Raw genomic sequence first — 20,211 nt, 5'->3', positions numbered from 1 at the left:
AGAGTGCTTAAAATGTTTCTGTTTTATAAAAAAAATTATATATATAAAAGAACCAATATCTAAAGAGGGTTCGAGTCATGATGGTTTAATCTCTCAGGATAGTTTGAGCAATCATCCGCATGAGATTTGGGTGTTAGATATTACTAGGTTGTGTTCGATCCAAGTAGTACGACACTGTATCACTGTATTATACGAGAGGTCATGGGTCTTTAACTTGGATTTACTCGACTGGTTGTGAGCCCGCACGATTGATTGTCCTTAAGTTATAGGGAAAGTAATGCTCGCACCAAAAGCGTTGTCAGGCAAAATTTCTAGATTCATACATTAAAAAATAAAAAAACCAATTAATCTCTCAAAATTACTTTACGAAAAATTAAATAATTAGCATTTAAAATGGTATGCGTCTGACTGTTAATATAAAAATATTATTATTTTAATACACAAAATATGTATAGATTAAAAAAAAAAAAGACTTCAAGAACTATTAAAATGATTTACTAAAATTTAATATTTCTTTTAATACAGATAACATGGTAGATGATAAAAGTGCACATTACTGTTAATTTTTGTTTTTTTTTTACATAATGTGAAATACTTGAATTTTTGTTTTCTTTTTTACATAATGTGAAATACTTGAAGGAACTCTAATACATAGATGGTCTCTCGCCTAGATTATTCCACAGTCTGTCTAGACTTGATTTAGGTGCATGAATAAATTTGTCCTGAGCTAAAAGTTTGAGGTTTGATCTCTTAAGAGTTGGTATGATTTTAGGAGACAAAACAACTCATTTTCTTTCTTTCTCACCATCTCACGTGACCGTCGACAAGACTACGTCTGTCATTTGTCTTGACTTGTGACTGTTTTTAAAGACGCCATCGCTCTTGGTCTCCAATAGTGTCATCACTCCTGGTCTCCTACGATGCCATCACTCTCTACATCGTCTTTAAAAATGCTGACCAAATCATCTGATTGTCTGTCATAAACGGTAATTGCCTCCTAGTCTCCAATGGACTAATGGTCGGTGTCTCCTAGTCTTCTCCTGGCTCCAATTGGTGTCTCATTTCTTTGCCGTCAACATATCCTGGTAGCAATGTCGCTCTCCCTCTCTCTCTAGCGTCTCTTTTGACAACTTCTCCAGTATCTCTCTTTCTCTAACATCTCCTGCTGTTTGCCTCTCTTCTTATATATTTTCATTTTTTTAGAGCCCTAAACATAAGTCTTAGTGGCCTATGCTACTTTAACATGAAAGTAGAATCGAATCTACGATATTGCGCTATCTCAACTGAATAAGTCGACAAATCATTTGCGCTACCCCCAAGAGATTGCTAATTGTTTATTTCATGCTTTTAATGGAGGATGGTAGCATTGTATAATTGAAATAAATAATAAAGTTTGATGAGATTATATTAAAAATAGTTAACTGTAAAAAAACTGAAATTAAATAATGAAAATGTCAGTTTTTTCATAGTTCACCCCAAAATAATCTAATTAGTAATCACTTATATATAAGTTATAACTGCTAACACTTGGTGTAATAATTATCATAATATAAAATAATTATGAAATTAAATAAGACGTTTCAACTTTCAATATATTTAAAAACAAAAACGACAAAAAGAAACGGTCACGTGACCAAGACAAGTGAGCTCAGTCCAGTCTTCCCCTACATTTTCTGCCTCGCCGTTTTGGCGCCGAAACGGATTCACCGTCGATCCCGTCGCCGTCGCCGGTAACTGCTTTCACCTTTCTCGGTTCTCATAGAGAGAGAGAGAGAGAGCAACGAGGCCTCTCAACCTCGTTAAAATCAGCTTCGAAATTGGAATTGTTAAATCGCAAATCTCTCTCTCTCTCTCTCTCTCTCGCTCGCTCGCTCTCTCTGTTTGGGTTGCCTTCTTAGGCGTTGGTTACTCGCACGCTGAAAGTCAAAAGTGTATTTGTTTTTTCAAATGCGAAGACTCAAATGCGAGCTTTTCATTGTCCTGCCTTCCGTTTGATCAAGTTATGTTTCGAATATCAAGGACGGCACGAATTTGTGAGGAATTCGTCGGAAAGTTGGGCACGGATGGAGAGGAGAGGAGAGGATTTTGTAGTAATACGATCTTAAGAAGGAAGAAGAAGAACCGCCATCAGTCTCTAGTGTCTAGGCGGAAAACAGAGTGATTGAAGCTTGCTTGAATCAATCTATTTTAGGTAACTTATATGGTAAATTCATCTATATGTGGACATAAAAGTAGGTCCTCCTCCTATGTTTGAGTTGATCAAGTGATGCTTCAAATACATCCTATTTTGACAAAGACGAGAGATTTTCTAAATAGTTTGATCTTACAGTTACAGAGAGGAGAATTGTGGTCTTGTTAGACAAAAAATAGAGATCCATTGGAGCTTATTTTTCACTTTTAGGTAACCAAACAAACTTGAAATCCTCAAATTTTGATCATTCTAATCTCTATGTACACAATTGACGCAAGCACAGAATTAGTTTTGGGCATTGAATCTCTAAAGCTGGGAAGGTGAACTGAACTTGACACGCAAAAAATGGCTAATCCACATTGTATGTATCTATAATCCACAACCACAGGTTTTCAAGATGGATGACGAAAAGTTTGATTCAGATTCGAGAAGCCCAGACTCATCATCACCAACATCTCCCCCAGAGGCAGAAGACTTTGTGCAGAGCCCCCCCTCTGATTCTTCCCCATTCAGTGATGAAAAGAATCCCTTTGTGCAAAGCCCCCCCTCCGATTCTTCCCCAGTCAGTGATGAAAAGAGTCCCTTTGTGCAAAGCCCCCCCTCCGACTCTTCCCCATTCAGTGATGAAAATCCCCTAGAGCAGAGCCCCCCCTCTGATTCTTCCCCAGTCAGTGATGAAAAGAGTCCCTTGGAGGAATGCCTCCTCTCTGATTGTTACCAAAACAGTGATGAGTTTCCATTAGTGCAGTGGCCCCTCTCTTATTCCTCCCCAAACGGTGATAAGAGTGCCCTGGGCTCCCCTTCAAGTCCTTCTACGGTGTCTTCATCCGCAAGTCCACATTCGGTCAGCTCATCTACAAGTTCGTGCTCGTCATCCGCAAGTAGGGTCTCAAGCACGCTCAGGTCATGGAAGTTGAACAAGAAGCGTTGGTCTGAATTCAGTGTGATTCAAGAGGAGGGCGAGGGGGAGGAGGAGGAGGAAGACTATAATGACGATATCTACACCAAGGAAGAACTCACTACCAGGCATGGCCAGTGTTTGATTTGGCTTTTCGGATTCATATTGCTATTTGCCGCGCTGTGTTTGATCATTTTGGGCGCCAGTAGGCCGTATAGACCTCAGGCTGCCGTTAAGGTATGTGCTCTAAGTAATAAATCTTCACTGACGTCTGTGAACTTGTTTGCTTTAAAGGGCATTGCATAATAACTTTCTAAAGCTTTCCCTATTGTAAGCTTTAAGCATGCATGTCATTGCACACACACACATGTTTGTACAGAGAAATAACTTGGTTGGTGGTTGTTTTAGGGGTGAGAACATCAAAGATTATTATATCAGTACTTGGTGCAAAGGGAAAGATTATTTTCTGTGACAGCAATCTAACTTACTTTTTGCTTCAAGGGGTTATTTATGGCCCTAATAGTCATATCAACATTTTCAGTACCAGATAATCTCATGTGAATGAGTTACAGAAAAAAAAAATTCTCACGTGAACACTTCAACTTGATGATTATAAATTTACGAGTGAAACCTGTGTTTGTCATTTAAACTATGTGTCCTTTATAGTTGGAAAGATCTGACAGTAAGTCAGTAACGATTCTTTTCCTGTCCCTCCACTATTGTGGAGTTTACCCGTCTTAAAATGCTTCATTTGGAATGTTCCTTTTCTTTATGTATATCTGAATATTTGTTCATCCCCTGATAAAGAACCTTTTCTTTCAGACCTTCACAGTAAATAATTTTTACTTTGGACAAGGATTGGACTACACAGGAGTCCCTACTAAGTTGTTGACAGTAAATTGTTCCATGAAGATGGTGATATACAACCCTTCTACGTATTTTGGCATTCATGTGAGATTCACTCCTGTTGATCTATTTTACTCGGAGATCAAAATTGCAACTGGTCAGGTGAGGTTTTTGACATGCCTTCCGATTTAGTTGAAGAAGAGAAAACTATCTCATCATTTTGTAGAGATGTTTGTAAACATTAACATCCCTAGTTCAGATGATAATTTTTCAATATCAATTGTGAAACCCTCAAAAAAGGACATTTAAACACCTTAATTAAAAATTGAAAATCTGCTTATTTGAGGTGTTGAATTAAAGCAATTCACTAATTTGCATTCAAACTTTTTTCCACTAGACACACAATATTTCATACTCTCTTGTATCAGAACTTAGAAGGGATTGCAGCTAAAAGTATCTTGATGAAACATTTGTTGTTCCAGTTGAAGACATATTACCAGCCTAGAAAGAGCCGGCGGATTGTGTCCGTGAGCCTTGAAGGTAGTAGGGTTCCTCTTTATGGAGCTGGGCCAAATTTAGCAGTGTCAGACAGAAGTGGAAGAGTTCCACTGAAGCTAGAATTTGGTGTCCAATACCAAAGAAATCTAGTGGGGACGTTGGTGAAGACAAAGAATCAAAGGCATATATCTTGTAAACTAGTAACAGACTCCAGACTCTCCAAAGCCATTGACGTCAAGGACAATTCTTGTGCATATTTATGATTTGTATTGGATTTCCTGACAAATGTCCATCTTCATGTTCAAACATTGAGGTAGAAAATAATGTGCTTTCCACCAGGCATTCTCCTAGTTCAAATTGCTCTACTTTGATTTCTTGTTTCTTCCTCCTCAGGGATAAATTTTGATCATTTCTGCTTCTTTTCTCCAGGAGCTTACAGTAATTTGTAAATGATCATGATTACCTGTAAGTGATTTTCTTCAATGTTGCAAGTATTATAAGAATTTATTAGTTCACTCCCCTGAATCTTTAGTTCTCTTTCCACTTCATCCATGTATCAGGTTGTAGACATTGGACTCTGAAGGTTTGTTTTTGGTTGATGAAGATGTAATTTGATTACCACCCATAATTCATTACTATTGTTCCTCCATAAACATATTATAAGTTCAGGCCCAGCTGTTTGAATCTTTTATTTAGATTATATCAGGTTCACAAATCCTCATTTTTCCAATTAGAAGCATTGCATTTTCATTACTTTACCAAAGAATTTAGCAGTATCTTTGTCTGCCCAGAATTGGCAACTGTATAAGTACATTTTAAGGCAGATTGACTAAAGAGAACAGCCAAATGAGTTTTGCCAACAGAATGGAGGATTATATGGTAGAGCTTCAAGTACCTGAAGTTGGAGAAGCTGCCATTAGTATGTACAACTGTGAATGGCAAGAAATCCTCAATCAGAAATTCATTCTGGCCTGAACCAGAATGGCAGCATTCCACCAGAGGTTAACCCCAGCCACAATGCAGCAGATTTGTGCCTCCCATCAGTTTCAAAGCACCAGTCGACAAGAAGTTACATATGGCCCATAAAATCCCACATGCACTTTGCACAATCTTTGCCATGCTACTGGCTTGGCAGCAGCTCCACATCTACCTGAGAGAATTGTCAATTTAGTTCCGGTACTCAGCCTCTTGGACGGGAACTTGGAACATTTTAGCACCATCCGGCTTCTTGCTTTGCCAGCCAGCGATCCATTTTGATTGGCTATCAGCGCACCACGTACTTCCAAGAGGTTTGAATAGGCAGCACCGAGATTTTCTTTCTGATGAACTCTCTCCGGGCTCTCTGCTGGCATTTCATTCTTGTTAGTATTATGAGTGATACTCTGATCTTCTTCTTCCTCGTGCATAATCCTCTTGGCTTTGCTCACCAATCCAATGGCACGCCACGCATCTGCAACGAGCTGAAAAGTGTTTGCCTCTGGCTGCACACCTTTCTCTTCCATAATTTGGAGCAACTCTTCTCCTTTCCATGGCTGTTTTGCTTCTCCATATCCCCATATAAGGGTGTCAAAAGTTTTCAAATTGGGGGAGATGCCAAATTCACACATGTTCCCATAAACCTTCAGGGCCTTCTCCATCTTGCCTGCGCTGCACCATCCACTTATAATTGTAGTGAAAATTACAACATTTGGGTGAACTCCATATTTTTCCATAGTTCTCAGCACTGACTCAGCCTTTTCCGGGTCTCCAGCCCGCACATATCCTTTCGCTAGAATGCTGAATGCATGTATATCCAGTTCTATGCCGGCCTTCACCATGTCATCAAATATGTCTCGACATTTGTCCATGAGCCCGGCTGAACTCCACGCGTTCATGATGGTGCTAAACGTTATCACATCCGGTTTAACCCCAAATTCTTCCATCAGTGTCAGTGCCTGAAACAGCGATGCTCAATCACTACTGATTTCTTTTATAGGAGAAAAAGTAAATGAGTTATAAGAACATGGCATTGTAACTGATCATCTGAGACAATAAAACAGTGTTTTGATCAGAATTCCTAAGCTTTTGACAAGGTAGAACTCACCTCATCAACTCCATCAGTGTCTGTGATATCAAGAAATCCTTTGATAAGGGAATTGAAAATAACAAGATTTGGCTGCACTCCAAGATCCTTCATCCTGTAAACAAATCTCAATGCATCTGTCATATTACCTTCCTTACAGAACCCGTTAACGATGATTCCACAAGTTCGTTGATTGGGCAACACCCCGTTGTTCTGCATCTCGGATATCATTCCTTCAGCTCTAGTTGTTTCCCCATTCCGAGCATAAGCCTGTGCTAGTGTGTTGTACGTGACAACATCAGGTTTTAAACCAGATCCAACCATTCTATACACCACGTTCCAGGCCTCCTTAATGTTGTTCTTGTTGCACCATGCTCGGACAAGAATATTGTAGGTCCTGTCGTTGGGTTTCACCTTTTCTTCGAGTGACATTAGCTCTAACAATTTCATCGATTCTTGAGGTTTTCCAACGATACCAAACCCTTTAATCAGTGTGTTAAATGTGCTGGTTGTGGGCCTACATCCACTCTCCTTCATTTTCTGGAACACTTTCATGGCCTCTTCAATGTTCCCGGACTCAGAGAAAGCATTGATCATGGCATTGAAGAAAATTGAGTCAGGCTTCAGGCCATTCTCTTCCACCTTAGTGAGGAGTGAGGGAATGGCCTTGAAATTCTTCTGGAGGGTCAAGGCAGCCAAAAGGGTTGTGTAAGTTACAAGGGTTGGCCTGTGCCCGTCCTCTGTTAAGCCTTTGAAAATGGAGTTCACTTCTCGCAGCTTTCCCTTCTCGATCAAAATGTTCATCAGTTTTGTTCTTGATCTAACTGTTGAACAAGTACTGTTTCCCAAACATACGAGGCAGTGGGATTGACTTGAAGAACTTATATTAGTTAGAACTGGGCGTGGCAAGTCCTTCTCGTGCAGTTGAGGTTCCTGCCAGATTCAACCATCAAAACTTTGGCCAACAGAAAAATAAACTTGAACAGATCTTAGTATAGTTTCAAAGAAAATGCAACACAAAGTAATACAGCTAAGATCTTCAAATCTCTGCAAGAACTGATTGAGTTAAGAGTCATGATACCATGGTGGGTGAAGAAGCATGGATACATTTCTTGCTCGTAACTGCTCCATTTTGGCCCTTTCCCCTGACAACAGAACGTGCCATCTCTTTACCATACTCTCCCATTTTTCCCCACCTGCCTTAACACATAGTGGGAGAAAAGTTTGACATGTGTACCTGAGATGGAAGGTACCATAGAAACTTTCAAAATCAGTTGGACCAAACAAATAAATAAATAAAGAAGACAACATCGGCTTTGGTGACACTATGCCACAGCTAAATTTATGTTAGTAGTGAGAAGGGCTCAAGAACTAGTGGGAAGTGAACATTGAACATTGAATTCCAGCAGATGCTACTATTCAATTATACCCACTGGCAAGAAAACCATGCCTTTAGGGGAAATTCACAAGTTGAACAAGAAGATCTCTTGTAAATGGTGAGAAGAACTGCCTATAAAGCAGGAGTTGATCAAACATCAGATTTTGATGGCTTGATGCCATAGCCAATAGCAATCTTCTTGATCACAGAGATTTACACTTCATTTGATGGATTGAACAAATATGGAGGTGATTCCCAGAAAAACAAGCTGGGGAAACCATATTCTAAGCCTCATGAATCGGATGTTAGTAACTTAATGCAATTTCTTTTCAGCATATAATCTTATAAAAGAGACCAATTTGTTAAAAACTCAAAATCTGAGCCAGGATGTTTCATCTCTGAAGCAAGTAGGGGAAAAGAAGATTGCAGTGCCTTCCCTAGCATATTACTCAGTTATATCCAGCAAGCAAATATGCTGTTACATAAATAGGAGCTGGAAGAAAGGAAGTGGCCTCCTAGAAGCATACTGATTTTGTGAAAACAAGAACAGTCAAAAGAGATCACAATCTTCACAAAAGACTTCTCCTGTGCAATTCTTCAAACACAGAGGCACAGCCAATTAATTCCAACACTGACAAATGTGGAACTGGGCATGCATAATGTGGGAAATATAGATCAAACCCCCACAAGGGTATTCCAACTTTTCCATCATAATATACAATCACCAAATTTCACAAAATTCAACAAAATTCAGTTACATGAGAAGCCAGACCCAAAGAAATTCATAGTTGAATAGAACCATGAACTGGACTGAACTATTAGTGAAAGGAATTTTTTTTTTTTTTTAAAAAAAAGTCTCAATTTCTACCTCTTTGAGCTCAGTAGTTTCCAGGGAGAGAGGAAGAGAGAAGTGGCATAGTTGCAGGTTGGAAGTGCATAAAATGAAAGACACAGTTGTTTTGTAGTGGCATCCATCAGCAAATCTTATCCACAAATATTATCAGAAATCAGAATGGGTGAGAGAATTTCAATTGGCTGAGGCTCCAAGCTGAGGGGATTGGGCTGAGTTGATTTTTCCCGGAGCATATTCTGCCACGTTGCCTCTATGCCTGGTGATGGTCTTTCTTTCTTTTGCGGTTTAACCCCCTGTAGATTGCTCAAACTTCACCAGCACCCCTCACTTTCTGCATAAATTAATTGAAATTAGGGATGGACTTGTACATAATAAAGTTTATAAGAAACCCTAAAAGCAAAAAAAGAAAAATAAACTGTTCATATTTACAGATTATAAAGTTGCATAAGAAAATTGCTACATTGTCATCTTACTATTATTATAGTGGTAGCTTAAATAGTAAAAGTATTAATATACTTAAAAAAATCTTAAATTAGAGATGTCAAATGACTTGCAGTTCCTAACCCAACTTATTATTGAAACTGGTCGGGCTCAACTTGGTTCACCATTTAATTTAATTCTAATATTTTAAAATTTTTATATCAATGTCATAAATTTACAATGATAATCAATAAATTTCAAATAATTTTTTTACAAGAAAATGTATATCTTTTACAAAATATCATTATTACTTTAAAAAAATCTAAATATATAAATAAATATATATGTCATACACAATAGTTGGAGTTGAATTCAAAATATGAGGTAACTTTTATAATTTAAATATTTATAAAACTTAAGACTACTTTTAAAATTAAAAGTTTCAATTTTCAAACTTTTTACTTTTAAGTTCTAAATTTTTATTCTACAAGTAGAATTTATATTTTTAAAAATATTTTATATCTTATATATTAATTAAATACTTATATTTTTAAAAATTATTCTCAAATTACTTTAAAATTGGGTTAGCTTGCCAGACTTTTGCCGTGCTCATGGCTTTTTGTATAGAAAATAAATATTTTGTTGTAATGAGTTGGACTCCTTGCTCTCGAACCCAAGCTCGACATAACTTATTTTAGATATGTTCACGAAAATAAATCAAGTTTTTGGTATAATTACTAGGTTGAGTCTAATTTTAGTCCATTCCACAACAAATCAGGCACCCTAGCTCGTTAAAGAAACGCTAAACAATAGGCCTAATCTAACCTAGCCTGCTTGACCTACCCATTTCAAGTTCAAGTATTCCAAAAGAGTGCTTTCACTATATTTCTATTACACCTTGTAGTCTAATTTGTTGTGTGAACATTAAATCGCTAGTTTAATAGAAAAGAAACTATGATACTATTAAGAAGATTTTAGTGTAGCATTTGTTAAAATGAGTAAAATAAAATTGAAATATTTTTCAAATCAAGATATGAAATTATCAAAATAAGACTGAAAAAAATTTTAAATTTTTTTATCAAATTATTTGTTAAATTTTTTAGAATGCATTAGAGGACTCTAGGTCTTTTTTTTTTTTTTTATAAGATTCAAAATAAATTTATATAAATGAAATGAGAGATAAATTTATACAAACAATTCTAGATAAGAAATCACGTAATTTTTTTTAAAGATTATTAGATAAATTTAACAAACACATTTTAAGATATTTTTAAGATAAAAATACTTTTATCTGAAATAGTTTTCATATTTTATTTTTTTTAACCTATATCTTAATTAACAAATACTATTTAAATATATATCTTACTCGATTCAATTTCTTAATGTATCATTCCTAAAAAGAGTTTGTAGGTAGAGATATTGTACAAGTAGTGAAACTTTTTAAGGATAAATTGCTGGCATGGCATTCCAAGGGTGTAAGTGCCACTCCATGTGGCATGGAGGGTTCAAATGATAAGTAACCATAGGCCAAGGGCATCCGAATAATTACCTTTTTGACCTTCTGTAGGGTATGCTGGCTGGCTACCACAAGCCTTTGGTGGACGCGGGGCTTGCCCTACCACACGACCTTTTGGGGATACTTCCAAACAAAAAAAATTCATATTTCGAATTTCTGAAACTTTTATTGGTTGATTTTTTATTGTTTGGAATTATCATCAAATGCAAAATACTTTTCTATTAGGGGCAATTAAATGACAGATTCAAATAAATATACAAAATTTTAAATTTTTAAATTATAAATGTATTTAAATTATACAAATTGACCCCAAAAAAGTAAATGGACTTGACATTTTACAATTATTTTTTTGCTTTGGGTCAAAATGTAGTAAAGTTGAAATTATCAATGAGTGGTTGATTAGTGCAATCCCCTGCTGGGTCAAATTGTCAGGTTATAGTTGGGCTTCACACCAAGGCCCAAGGCCCATTTAATTCTCAAATTCAGATGGGCTCGAATGGAATGCTAAATATAAATAAAAAATTTATATAAATTATAAAATATTTAAACAAAAGGATGTGTCCCTATGTGTTTTTGGTATTCTATCAGTGTCCATATTTTAGTGTATTATAATATATACATTAGTATATACTTTATAATTTATCACCTAACATTTTGAAGACAATCCCGCATAAATGATTCTCCACATACATTTAAAAACTTGATTCTCCACATACATTTAAAAACTTGAGCAACCGTAAAATTATAAATTTTAATCTAAATTATTACACAATATATTATTTGTTTCTATCCAAAGGGTCAAGGCCCAGATTTTGATCCGAACTTACCTGTTTAGTCAGTTAGCCCGGGCAGATGGACCACGATTTATAGAAAGAAGATGTGACAGTCTGAACCAAAAGTTATTATGTGAAAAAAATCTCTCGATTTCCTTGTTAAAAAAAAATCATTTTGGAGACAATAAAATAATTTGAACAGTCATCAACTAACTTAGCTTTATTTCAATGTATTATTTAAATTCTTTACATTCAAAAATTGAAAATTATGCCCATAGATAGATAGATAGATTGATGCATGGCCTCAGGCCACCTGACACGGTGGTCCTAACAAACACCATCTCCCTCTCATCTCATTCTAATTCTACCACCTTAGCCATTGCCGCCGCCGTCATTCCGAGGTGGGAAAAATGATGTTGAAGCTATGGAATTGGTATCAGAATTGCTTGTCCGTTCACCCACTCAAAACCCAGGCCCTCAGCTCCGGCATTCTATGGAGCGTCGGCAATATTGTTGCCCAATCCATCACTCACTCCACGGCCAGAAAGCACCTTCAAATCTCTGTAAGTGCTCTGCACCAAGCACCATTCATATACCCCAAAATTATTGCTTCCCCAACCTATTTTTCTACATATTTAGTGTATGTAATTCGATTTTTGATTTGGGATTTTGCTGTTCTTTCATGGGTATCTGTTTGAATGTACCCACTAATTTCTGGGATGGGGTTTTGTCTTGGTGGAAGTTTCTGCATCTTTCTGCTTCAGCTGTGTGATTCTGCTTCTGCGGTTGAGACATTGAAATGTTTGTTTTAAGCTTTTTTCTGGGTTCACGGAATTTGGCTTCATTGGACCAGTGTGAAAATGAAGAGTTCAAGATCGACTGGAAACGGGTAGCCATCACAAGCATGTTCGGGTTCGGCTTCATCGGACCAGCTGGCCACTTCTGGTTAGTTCACTGGTCATGTCTATGAACTAGTTTTCCTCTTACCTCTTTTATTAGATACTTGTTCAATTGTTTCATTCCACTGTCTATCATTCAAATCAAAACCCCTAAGCTAAGGTTTGGGCGCTATAGGTATGAAGGCTTGGACAGATTCATTAAGCTAAAGCTTCAACTCCAGCCAAAGTCTCTCCGGTTTGTAGGAGCCAAAGTGGCAATGGATAGCCTTATTTTTGGCCCTTTTAATCTGCTTGTGTTCTTCACATACATCGGATTCGCCGCCGGCAAGAGTGCCGGTCAAGTGAAGGAAGATGTGAAAAGGGATCTCCTTCCGGCCCTGGTTCTGGAGGGCGGCGTGTGGCCTATCGCTCAGGTTGCCAACTTCCGGTATGTTCCTGTGAGGTACCAGCTTCTGTACGTCAACATCTTCTGCTTGCTCGACAGTGCTTTCTTGTCGTGGATGGAGCAACAGAAAGATGCAGCTTGGAAGCAATGGTTCGCGACACTCATGCCTATGAAGCAACGAGAAAACCCGGGCACATAACAGTTGTTTTCTGTATTCTTCTTCAGATTGCAGTTGTTTTTCTGTATTCTTGTTCTTCTTCAGGGATCAGAACAATCTTGCAAAATTCCCAGAAAGGAAATATGACAAGAGCAACTCAAATTCCATAAATTTCAATTGAGTTGAAAGATGAGTTTTCTCGTTTTGACCCTAGGATTCCTCAAGACTTGCTAGTGTACAGAGACAAAGGAAAGAGCATTTTTAGAGCTGAAAGAAAGGTCATATCTAGCAATAAGAATCCTAAGAATTTAGATTTTATTGACCCTAAGATTACATAACTGTTTTCAACCAGTAGAGCTCAGCTCGATCAGCGTGCAGACGTGGATGAATAGAACATCAAACATGAAATAAGAGGATACAAAGATGGATACTTCGGAAATTACCTATCAAAACTTTCTGGATGTGCTTGAAGATTCGTTTCTTCTACCACATGCCATTTATGTGGCTCAAGATATGTCAAAATCCCCCTCTACAGTCTTCCCTAGGCTAGATAAAGGAACTATAGCCCCCACCAAGCGGCACTCTTGGCTTAAAGGTAGCAGACACTGTCAAGCAGGGGCAGTGCTTGAAACCAACACTCTGAAGAAGAGAAAGGAAAAAGAGAGAAACCCATTAAGTCTCAAATGACAACTTTAATAATTCTGAATCATTCACAAAGCAATTCAAGAAGAATTTAGAGAAAAAATATACACATATATATAGGTGCACATCTACAACTTGGGTAAACTCATATATAATGAGTTTCCTGGATACCTCTTAACCTATTTTCTTATTGACAATTATATATTTAACAAAATGATTATTTCTTCAAATTAATAAAATAAAAACACAGTTCTCAAAACATAAGGACCAATTTTTACAATTTGTCAAGGATAAAAACTCTTACCATCTATAACTTAGTTTAATATATTTAGTTTTTTCCCCTTCAAAGATAACAATCTTAGGAGAACAAATATGAAAATAACATTAGGATAGCTAAATTCATTATTTTGTGACGGTTACAGGTGTATGCCATGTTCTATAGCATGTGTACCACCTATGCTAAAAAATCCCAGCCAAAATGCTTCAATGGAGCATCTATTTGTTCCTAGGCAAGCTCTCTTCCCAGAAGATAGGTTTTGAATTTTGGTTTTGATGTATGCCATGTAATGAGAACAAGTAATGGGAGTAGGTTGACACATGGCAAGTCAGATGCCATCAATATAGCCAGGTTGCAGAAATAACCAGTTTGCCAAAACGAAAGAAAACAGGAAAAGTCATGTACTGTATACATACCGGAATACTTAGTAATTGTCCTTGAGAATTGACTAGTACAGGCAGGCCTCTTCTTGCAGCAACTGATACAGACTTCAATAACTTGAGGGCCCTTACTGCATTTAACTGTGCATAATCTGAACATAATTTCTTCTTTTCCACCATTTGCTCTCTTTTATCAGTGTAGAGAATTCTCTGTTTTTTAGACTCATCTAGATGATACTCTGACAACTTGGCAAGATACAACCAATCAGCATCGATCATGTGGCGCACCTTAACTCCCTTGTCGTGACCAACTAGACAAGACCTGCAATAGTAATGCTGGCTTCCCCCTCCCAAATCTAGGTCTCCACTAGCCTCATCTAGGGAGTAACTGTCCAAGGCAATTCTCTCAATTGGTTCCCAACTAACCCAGAATCTATTCATAAAATAACCAATGTATCCAGGCTTAAGTTCTTTGCTCATCGAAGTACTTGCCGGTTCCCCATTATTTTTTAACTCATAATCAGACATCTCCTCAGTTTTGGACCTGAAATGTTTGGTTTCATCTATCTGCAATGAAAGAATGTTCCTAAAGGTAGACTCACTGAGAATTTTGAGTCTTCTTGCTTCAACTAAAACAGATTCATAAGATCTTACATCCAAAAAATGGATATCTGAGGCATCCATAATCAAGGTATCGCCAGATGATTTTCCATCTGATATTATCTGTGATACCTCACACAGAAAATCATGCACGTGTCCTTCATAAGAAAGTTTGTGGAACACCTCCATCTTCAAAGGCAAAGAAGAATCAACAGAACAACAAACCAGGACCTTTGTGCCTTTAGAACCAGGAGCTGGACAAAGGTAACACCCAGCTGCAGTAAAAGAAGTCTGCAACATGAGAATGATAAAAAATGTGAATTAAAAAAATATATAATAATCAATATTGTAAAAGGTAAAATTTGTGCATAAAACTTAAATAAAAAAAGCAAGATGCCAGCCACATAAAAAAACTGATAATTCAGTTCTGTACTTCAGAATAGCTTCCATATTCAATTCAAAATCACCAGAAAAGTACATTTAATGTATATTCTCTAAGGTTGCTTTATCCTACTGCCTAAAACTTCATGAACAGCAGGAACAAGTTGCCTTTCTGCCAGTTTTTGGTATTTGACAATTGAGACAAACTAATTTTAAGGAACAGGTTGCTCCAGAACCCCTATGTGACCAAAATGCAATGTAATATTAACTACAAGTTTATACTATAGCCTACTAATACAAAATGATGCAACTAACTACAAGTTGATACTAACAGTGAATAGCCTGCTAACACAAAATGATGCAACACCAGGACTAAAACTACTTCGGCACGGTCATTGTCCATGGTTGTAACCTATAACAGAGGATTGTCCTTGTGCATAGTTCTCAATTATGCAGAAAATTTTCAGGTTGACCATTTTTTTGTTAACAAACTTTGTGCAATATAGTGAATATCTATGTTTCAACTTACTTTCAGGGTTTGCTCTATTTAACATTTGGATCACAAAGTAAATAGAGAATTAATAAACCAGTAATGAATCAGAATTACCTTGCATGGGAAACTGCAAAAATAATCCAAAAGCAACTTTAAAGCACTACCACGGACAGGTCTGTGCCTTTGTGAAATGAACTGAGAAACGATGAACAATAGCATTGGCAGTTGCATTCAAAAAAATTCATTCAGACTACTAGTTTTGGTATGACTATTTAAATTTTGTAAGAAATATCAAGTAATTTAAGAATCAGACTACCTGCAGTATCAAGGCAATGAACCTTGAGAGATATATGTCCTCAAGCTTTGATGGGTTGAGGCTATCCAGGCTAATAACAGCGTATCCTTGCTGGCACCAAGAGAAAGCAAGAGATCAGTGAATCAGATTTCTTAATTTTCTTTGGAAGCTTTCATATTTCCTTATATTTTTTATCTGGTAGGACAAAGGATTATATATATTCACTCAGTTAAAAATAACACCATTTCTTGAGGTAGCACATAGCTTAATTGCAGAAAATTCTTATTCCATTTTGTTAGATTTTGAAAACGGATAAAGATAAAGTAAATTGCTTAAAAGTTTCCTATTCAAATAATTTTTTATTATTAAAATGAATTAGTGTATGAACAATAGGAAACCATGTAATAGGAACATCAGAAGTAAATTGCCACACATAGGTCAGCCAATGTATTCCAAAAATAAAAATAAAAACAACATACTTACAGCCATGACGGTCACAGACTGATTTATCAAATTACAACAAATATGATCAACATACAAGCGTGTCCTTCGACATGAAGAAATAACAGCCTGTAAATCAGAATTGAAAGCAGCTGCAAAATAAGAAAGACATGTATTAAGACACTTGCACACTTCTGCTCGATGATATGAAGTCAGTGGACAACCACATAAGCAAAAGAAAAAAAGGTACCAAAATTGGTATAAGAAATAATTAGCTCAAAGCCAAGTCAGCCAGAGCCTTGACAGAAGAAGTCATGGAAAAGAAGATTTTGCATGCAAACATAATATCTTAAAGCAGACTACTTGAATTTCTACAGCAATGTTTATATAAGTAAAAAAATGTCCATTTGTCCAAGCTGTATATCTGCCACCACTTACATGATGATAATTTTTTCAGTGCCATCCGGATCCTATTTCGAGCAAATAGTGGACTTTGATTTGTTGGATCCTCCACCCATTCTTGCTTAGCCCCTTGACAAATCTGCAATAGTAAAAATACTCATTCAACTCAAAATAAAAGTGGAAAATAGCATATATATTTAAAAGTTCACTTCAAGTTGCCTCAATTTAAACTTTTCAATGAAAATGAAAAACAACTCCAGATGTAATTTATAGGACTTGATTTCCAATTCCAGTCGTATAGGTTTACATACAATGGAAGTGGAGTAATGAAAAAAGTTAGACTAATTTTCCCCATTTACTACAAGAAACTAGGAATCCAAATCAGAGCTCTCTTTTGCTAACTACTTCAGAGATAATATGCTAGAAAGAAATTTCTAATATTACTAGCCATACAATTGAACATGACACACCTTGTACATATCCCCTTTTGAGAACTCCAGGAGCGGTCGCACTAGTAAAATACCATGATTATTCAGAGTTTCACCATTTGAATTTGGATCTCTAGGGTACAATTCAGAGACAAATGGCATCCCAGCAAGTCCAAGCACACCACTGTTGCGAGATAGTCTAAGAATGAACAACTCGGCCTGCAGATGCACTTTACAATCACTATACATCTATCATCTTTGCGAAGCCTTCAACTCAATGCTTTTTTAGGCAATCAAGATATTTTGCATTATTTTCCATTATCAATTACAAATAAAAAATAACCAAAAAGTGAAAGAAAGAAAGGGCAGTGCATTCTTCTACCAAAATTTACCTACATGCATGACAAACGTGTAACTTGTTTCTTTTTTCAATGAAGACATCACCAAACACATCAAAATTATGCTGTAACAAACCTGGTCATCTGCATGGTGAGCAGTTAGTAACACGCCTATTTGATATTGCATACAGACATTTTGAAAACTTTGATACCTGCATATTTTTTAAGCGGCCCATAAAAATGATATTATTGTCAGGCAAAAGAATGACACGTCAGTGGAAAAGCTATCATTGGAGCAAAAGAAAGAGTCTGAAGCATCTACACATTAAAAATGAAAACAAACATATCATCAAGGGAACAAAAACATCCCCAGTAGCAGATACATTAATATTTTGAGAAACTACCTCCTGTCACGAGCTGCTTCTTGCAAGTGGCCTTTCTTTGGTCTACCATCGGACCATACACAGTGCACGATCTCACATCTGATTCCTACATGAATCCTGTATTAACTTTCTATTGCACCAGTGGATATCCAAACCCATAAACAAAAGGGCAAGTCTATATACCCAAATCCAAAACTCGACAACACACAGTGTTGGCCTCTTCTTTACTTTCAGCGCGCAATCCATGATCAACTATTATTGCCAAAAGCCCATCAATGAACCCCCTTCCCTGGCCTCCAGCAGCATTAGGGCCATTGGTTTTCCAACTGGCAGCCAATATGCATAGAGCCATGCTATCAGGGCCACCAGAAACTCCAAGAGCTGAAAAGTAAGAAAAACTAAAAATTATTTCTCCTTCACTTACTATGGATGAAACAGAGGAAAGCAAACAAGAACAGTTTTGAATATTTGGTTAACATTACTGTATATTCATTGGTTTCCCTTCAAGGTCTTTGGTTCATCCAGCCCCCCCTCTCCCAAAGGAAAAGAGAAAACCGATTTCCAAAAGCAGCGCATAGAAGAGACAATAAGAGGTGAAACCCAATCGGGACGATTTCGAACATCTCATAGAATTCCCAAAAATCGTTTTCATTTAAGTTCTGAAACGAAAGCCAAAGTAAAGGGGCAAATTTGCGTTTTCAACTTCTTCATTCCTTACAAGTCCAATATTTGAGGGAAAAACAGAACTTGAACTCAAATTTATCAAAACCATAACCAATAGGCTCAATAGCCTATTTTCCATTTAAAAAAAAAAAAGAAAGTAAAGTAAACAACGCCAGCAAATAAACTCAACAAAACCATATTAATGCTTTTTCAGTTTTCCAAGCATTGTAATTTCAAAAGTTCAGCCAAAAACTACAACTGAAAGAACGGAGTGTAACTGAGCAATGTATACACATAGAAAAGAGAGTGTGCAGTAACTGACCAATACGATGATGAGGTTTGAGGCCAGCCATGGCCATCCTCTTGGCGAAAGCTTCTCGGTACTTCGAAATGTCAATTGGCGCATCATCTCGTCCACTGGAGCAACTGCTAAGGGAGCAAGCAACGGAACAAAAAGAATTGACGGGAGAGACACGGCGGCGGCGATTTGACGAGAAAGGGATTTTTATGAAACGGATTGGTAAAGAAACCCCAGAAATGGAGGTTAGTATGAGATTCGAAGTGGTTTTGGACTGTGAAGAGACGACCAGGCCTCGCGCCATATGGAGGCTGCGTAATCTGCGCACCTGGCGCAGTGTAGCATTCGGAGCCGTCGACGAAGATAGCATGCACCGAGCGGAAGCCTGAGGCCGCGTTTGGAAAGTGGATGAACGCAAAACAAAGTGAAAGAAAGCCTTTTCTTTTTGTTTTGTTTTAAGGACATCCCCAACCATCTTCCCTATCTCATTTTCTTTTTCTTTTTTTTAATTTATTTTTATTTTAATTTTATCCAAAAATTATACATGTTCCAACCACAATTCATATTTTCTTTTTTATTTCACTCTCTATCTCACTTATTTATTAATAAATTTTAATTCTATTTAATAATTATATTTAAAAATTTATTATTTATTTGATAATTTAATAATAAATATAACGATATTAAATTTTTATAATATCTAATATATTTGTAAATAAATTTACTAATATTTTTTTAAAAAGATTATTTAACAAAATTATTTGAAATATTTTTATAATTCAAAATTTAATTGGTCAAATTATATAAAAAATCACAAAAATAAATACTCTCCTTGTGATATAATAATTATTATCTTAAATACAACATTAAATAATTTAATTAAATAATTTTGACATTCATTTTTAGGATTAGCTTCAAAACATTACATTAGAAAAAATATCTGATACACAAAATTGATCAAATACACTTAATCAACAATCAAATACACACATATACATATAAACGATACACACATACATATTACATTAAAATAATTAGAAACACACATACACCAAATCAACAATTAAATACATAAAATAATTAAATAGATGGATACACAAAATATATAATCAAATATACAAAATAATCAAATACACGGATATAAAAATTATTAATTAAATATTTAAAATATAATTCACCAAATACTTGAATACATATAAAATATATACAAAATGCAATAGAGAGCAAATTTCAGTTCAGCTCTTAAGCCATTTAAAGCTCTGGAGAGTGACAAAACAGATAAAAGAGGTGGGTTGAAAATGAATTTCAACACTT

General features: G+C 36.3%; 4 protein-coding genes across 7 annotated transcripts; 2 read left to right on the top strand and 2 right to left on the bottom strand.

The window, feature by feature from the left end:
- The first annotated feature begins 1,838 nt into the window (after positions 1-1,838).
- Positions 1,839-5,041, top strand: LOC127806849 (uncharacterized). 2 transcript variants are annotated; one of them, XM_052344388.1, is made up of 5 exons: positions 1,839-2,191; positions 2,330-2,401; positions 2,580-3,326; positions 3,912-4,097; positions 4,418-5,041. In XM_052344388.1, exons 3-5 carry the CDS (start codon positions 2,589-2,591, stop codon positions 4,694-4,696), a joined length of 1,203 nt encoding a protein of 400 aa, XP_052200348.1. In that variant the 5' UTR covers positions 1,839-2,191; positions 2,330-2,401; positions 2,580-2,588; the 3' UTR covers positions 4,697-5,041. The 2 variants fall into 2 exon arrangements, with proteins under 2 accessions (XP_052200348.1, XP_052200349.1); XM_052344389.1 differs by lacking the exon at positions 1,839-2,191 and having other exon boundaries at positions 2,395-3,326.
- Positions 5,042-5,154: 113 nt separating this feature from the next.
- Positions 5,155-8,890, bottom strand: LOC127806848 (pentatricopeptide repeat-containing protein At5g25630-like). The gene is made up of 4 exons (XM_052344387.1): positions 8,742-8,890; positions 7,577-7,732; positions 6,517-7,428; positions 5,155-6,367 (listed from the first exon to the last, which is right to left on the bottom strand). Exons 2-4 carry the CDS (start codon positions 7,679-7,681, stop codon positions 5,480-5,482), a joined length of 1,905 nt encoding a protein of 634 aa, XP_052200347.1. The 5' UTR covers positions 7,682-7,732; positions 8,742-8,890; the 3' UTR covers positions 5,155-5,479.
- Positions 8,891-11,712: 2,822 nt separating this feature from the next.
- LOC127806774 (uncharacterized) lies at positions 11,713-13,064 on the top strand. Of its 2 annotated transcripts, none has more exons than XM_052344278.1 (3): positions 11,713-11,998; positions 12,289-12,380; positions 12,510-13,064. In XM_052344278.1, the coding sequence occupies exons 1-3, from the start codon at positions 11,846-11,848 to the stop codon at positions 12,916-12,918; spliced, it is 654 nt and encodes a 217-aa protein (XP_052200238.1). In that variant the 5' UTR covers positions 11,713-11,845; the 3' UTR covers positions 12,919-13,064. The 2 variants fall into 2 exon arrangements, with proteins under 2 accessions (XP_052200238.1, XP_052200240.1); XM_052344280.1 differs by having other exon boundaries at positions 11,850-11,998; positions 12,178-12,380.
- Positions 13,065-13,160: 96 nt separating this feature from the next.
- On the bottom strand, positions 13,161-19,312 carry LOC127806771 (uncharacterized). 2 transcript variants are annotated; one of them, XM_052344272.1, is made up of 11 exons: positions 18,922-19,312; positions 18,120-18,317; positions 17,958-18,042; positions 17,690-17,765; positions 17,258-17,434; positions 16,824-16,926; positions 16,428-16,537; positions 15,966-16,055; positions 15,764-15,844; positions 14,212-15,066; positions 13,161-13,515 (listed from the first exon to the last, which is right to left on the bottom strand). In XM_052344272.1, the coding sequence occupies exons 1-11, from the start codon at positions 19,265-19,267 to the stop codon at positions 13,423-13,425; spliced, it is 2,214 nt and encodes a 737-aa protein (XP_052200232.1). In that variant the 5' UTR covers positions 19,268-19,312; the 3' UTR covers positions 13,161-13,422. The 2 variants fall into 2 exon arrangements, with proteins under 2 accessions (XP_052200232.1, XP_052200233.1); XM_052344273.1 differs by lacking the exon at positions 18,922-19,312 and having other exon boundaries at positions 17,958-18,035; positions 18,120-18,261.
- Positions 19,313-20,211: the final 899 nt, after the last annotated feature.

Source organism: Diospyros lotus, chromosome 7 (assembly GCF_014633365.1).
Source record: "Diospyros lotus cultivar Yz01 chromosome 7, ASM1463336v1, whole genome shotgun sequence".
Classification (NCBI taxonomy): Eukaryota; Viridiplantae; Streptophyta; class Magnoliopsida; order Ericales; family Ebenaceae; genus Diospyros; species Diospyros lotus.
Note: the sequence above shows the minus strand (reverse complement) of the source record. Positions and strands in the feature narration are given on the sequence as shown.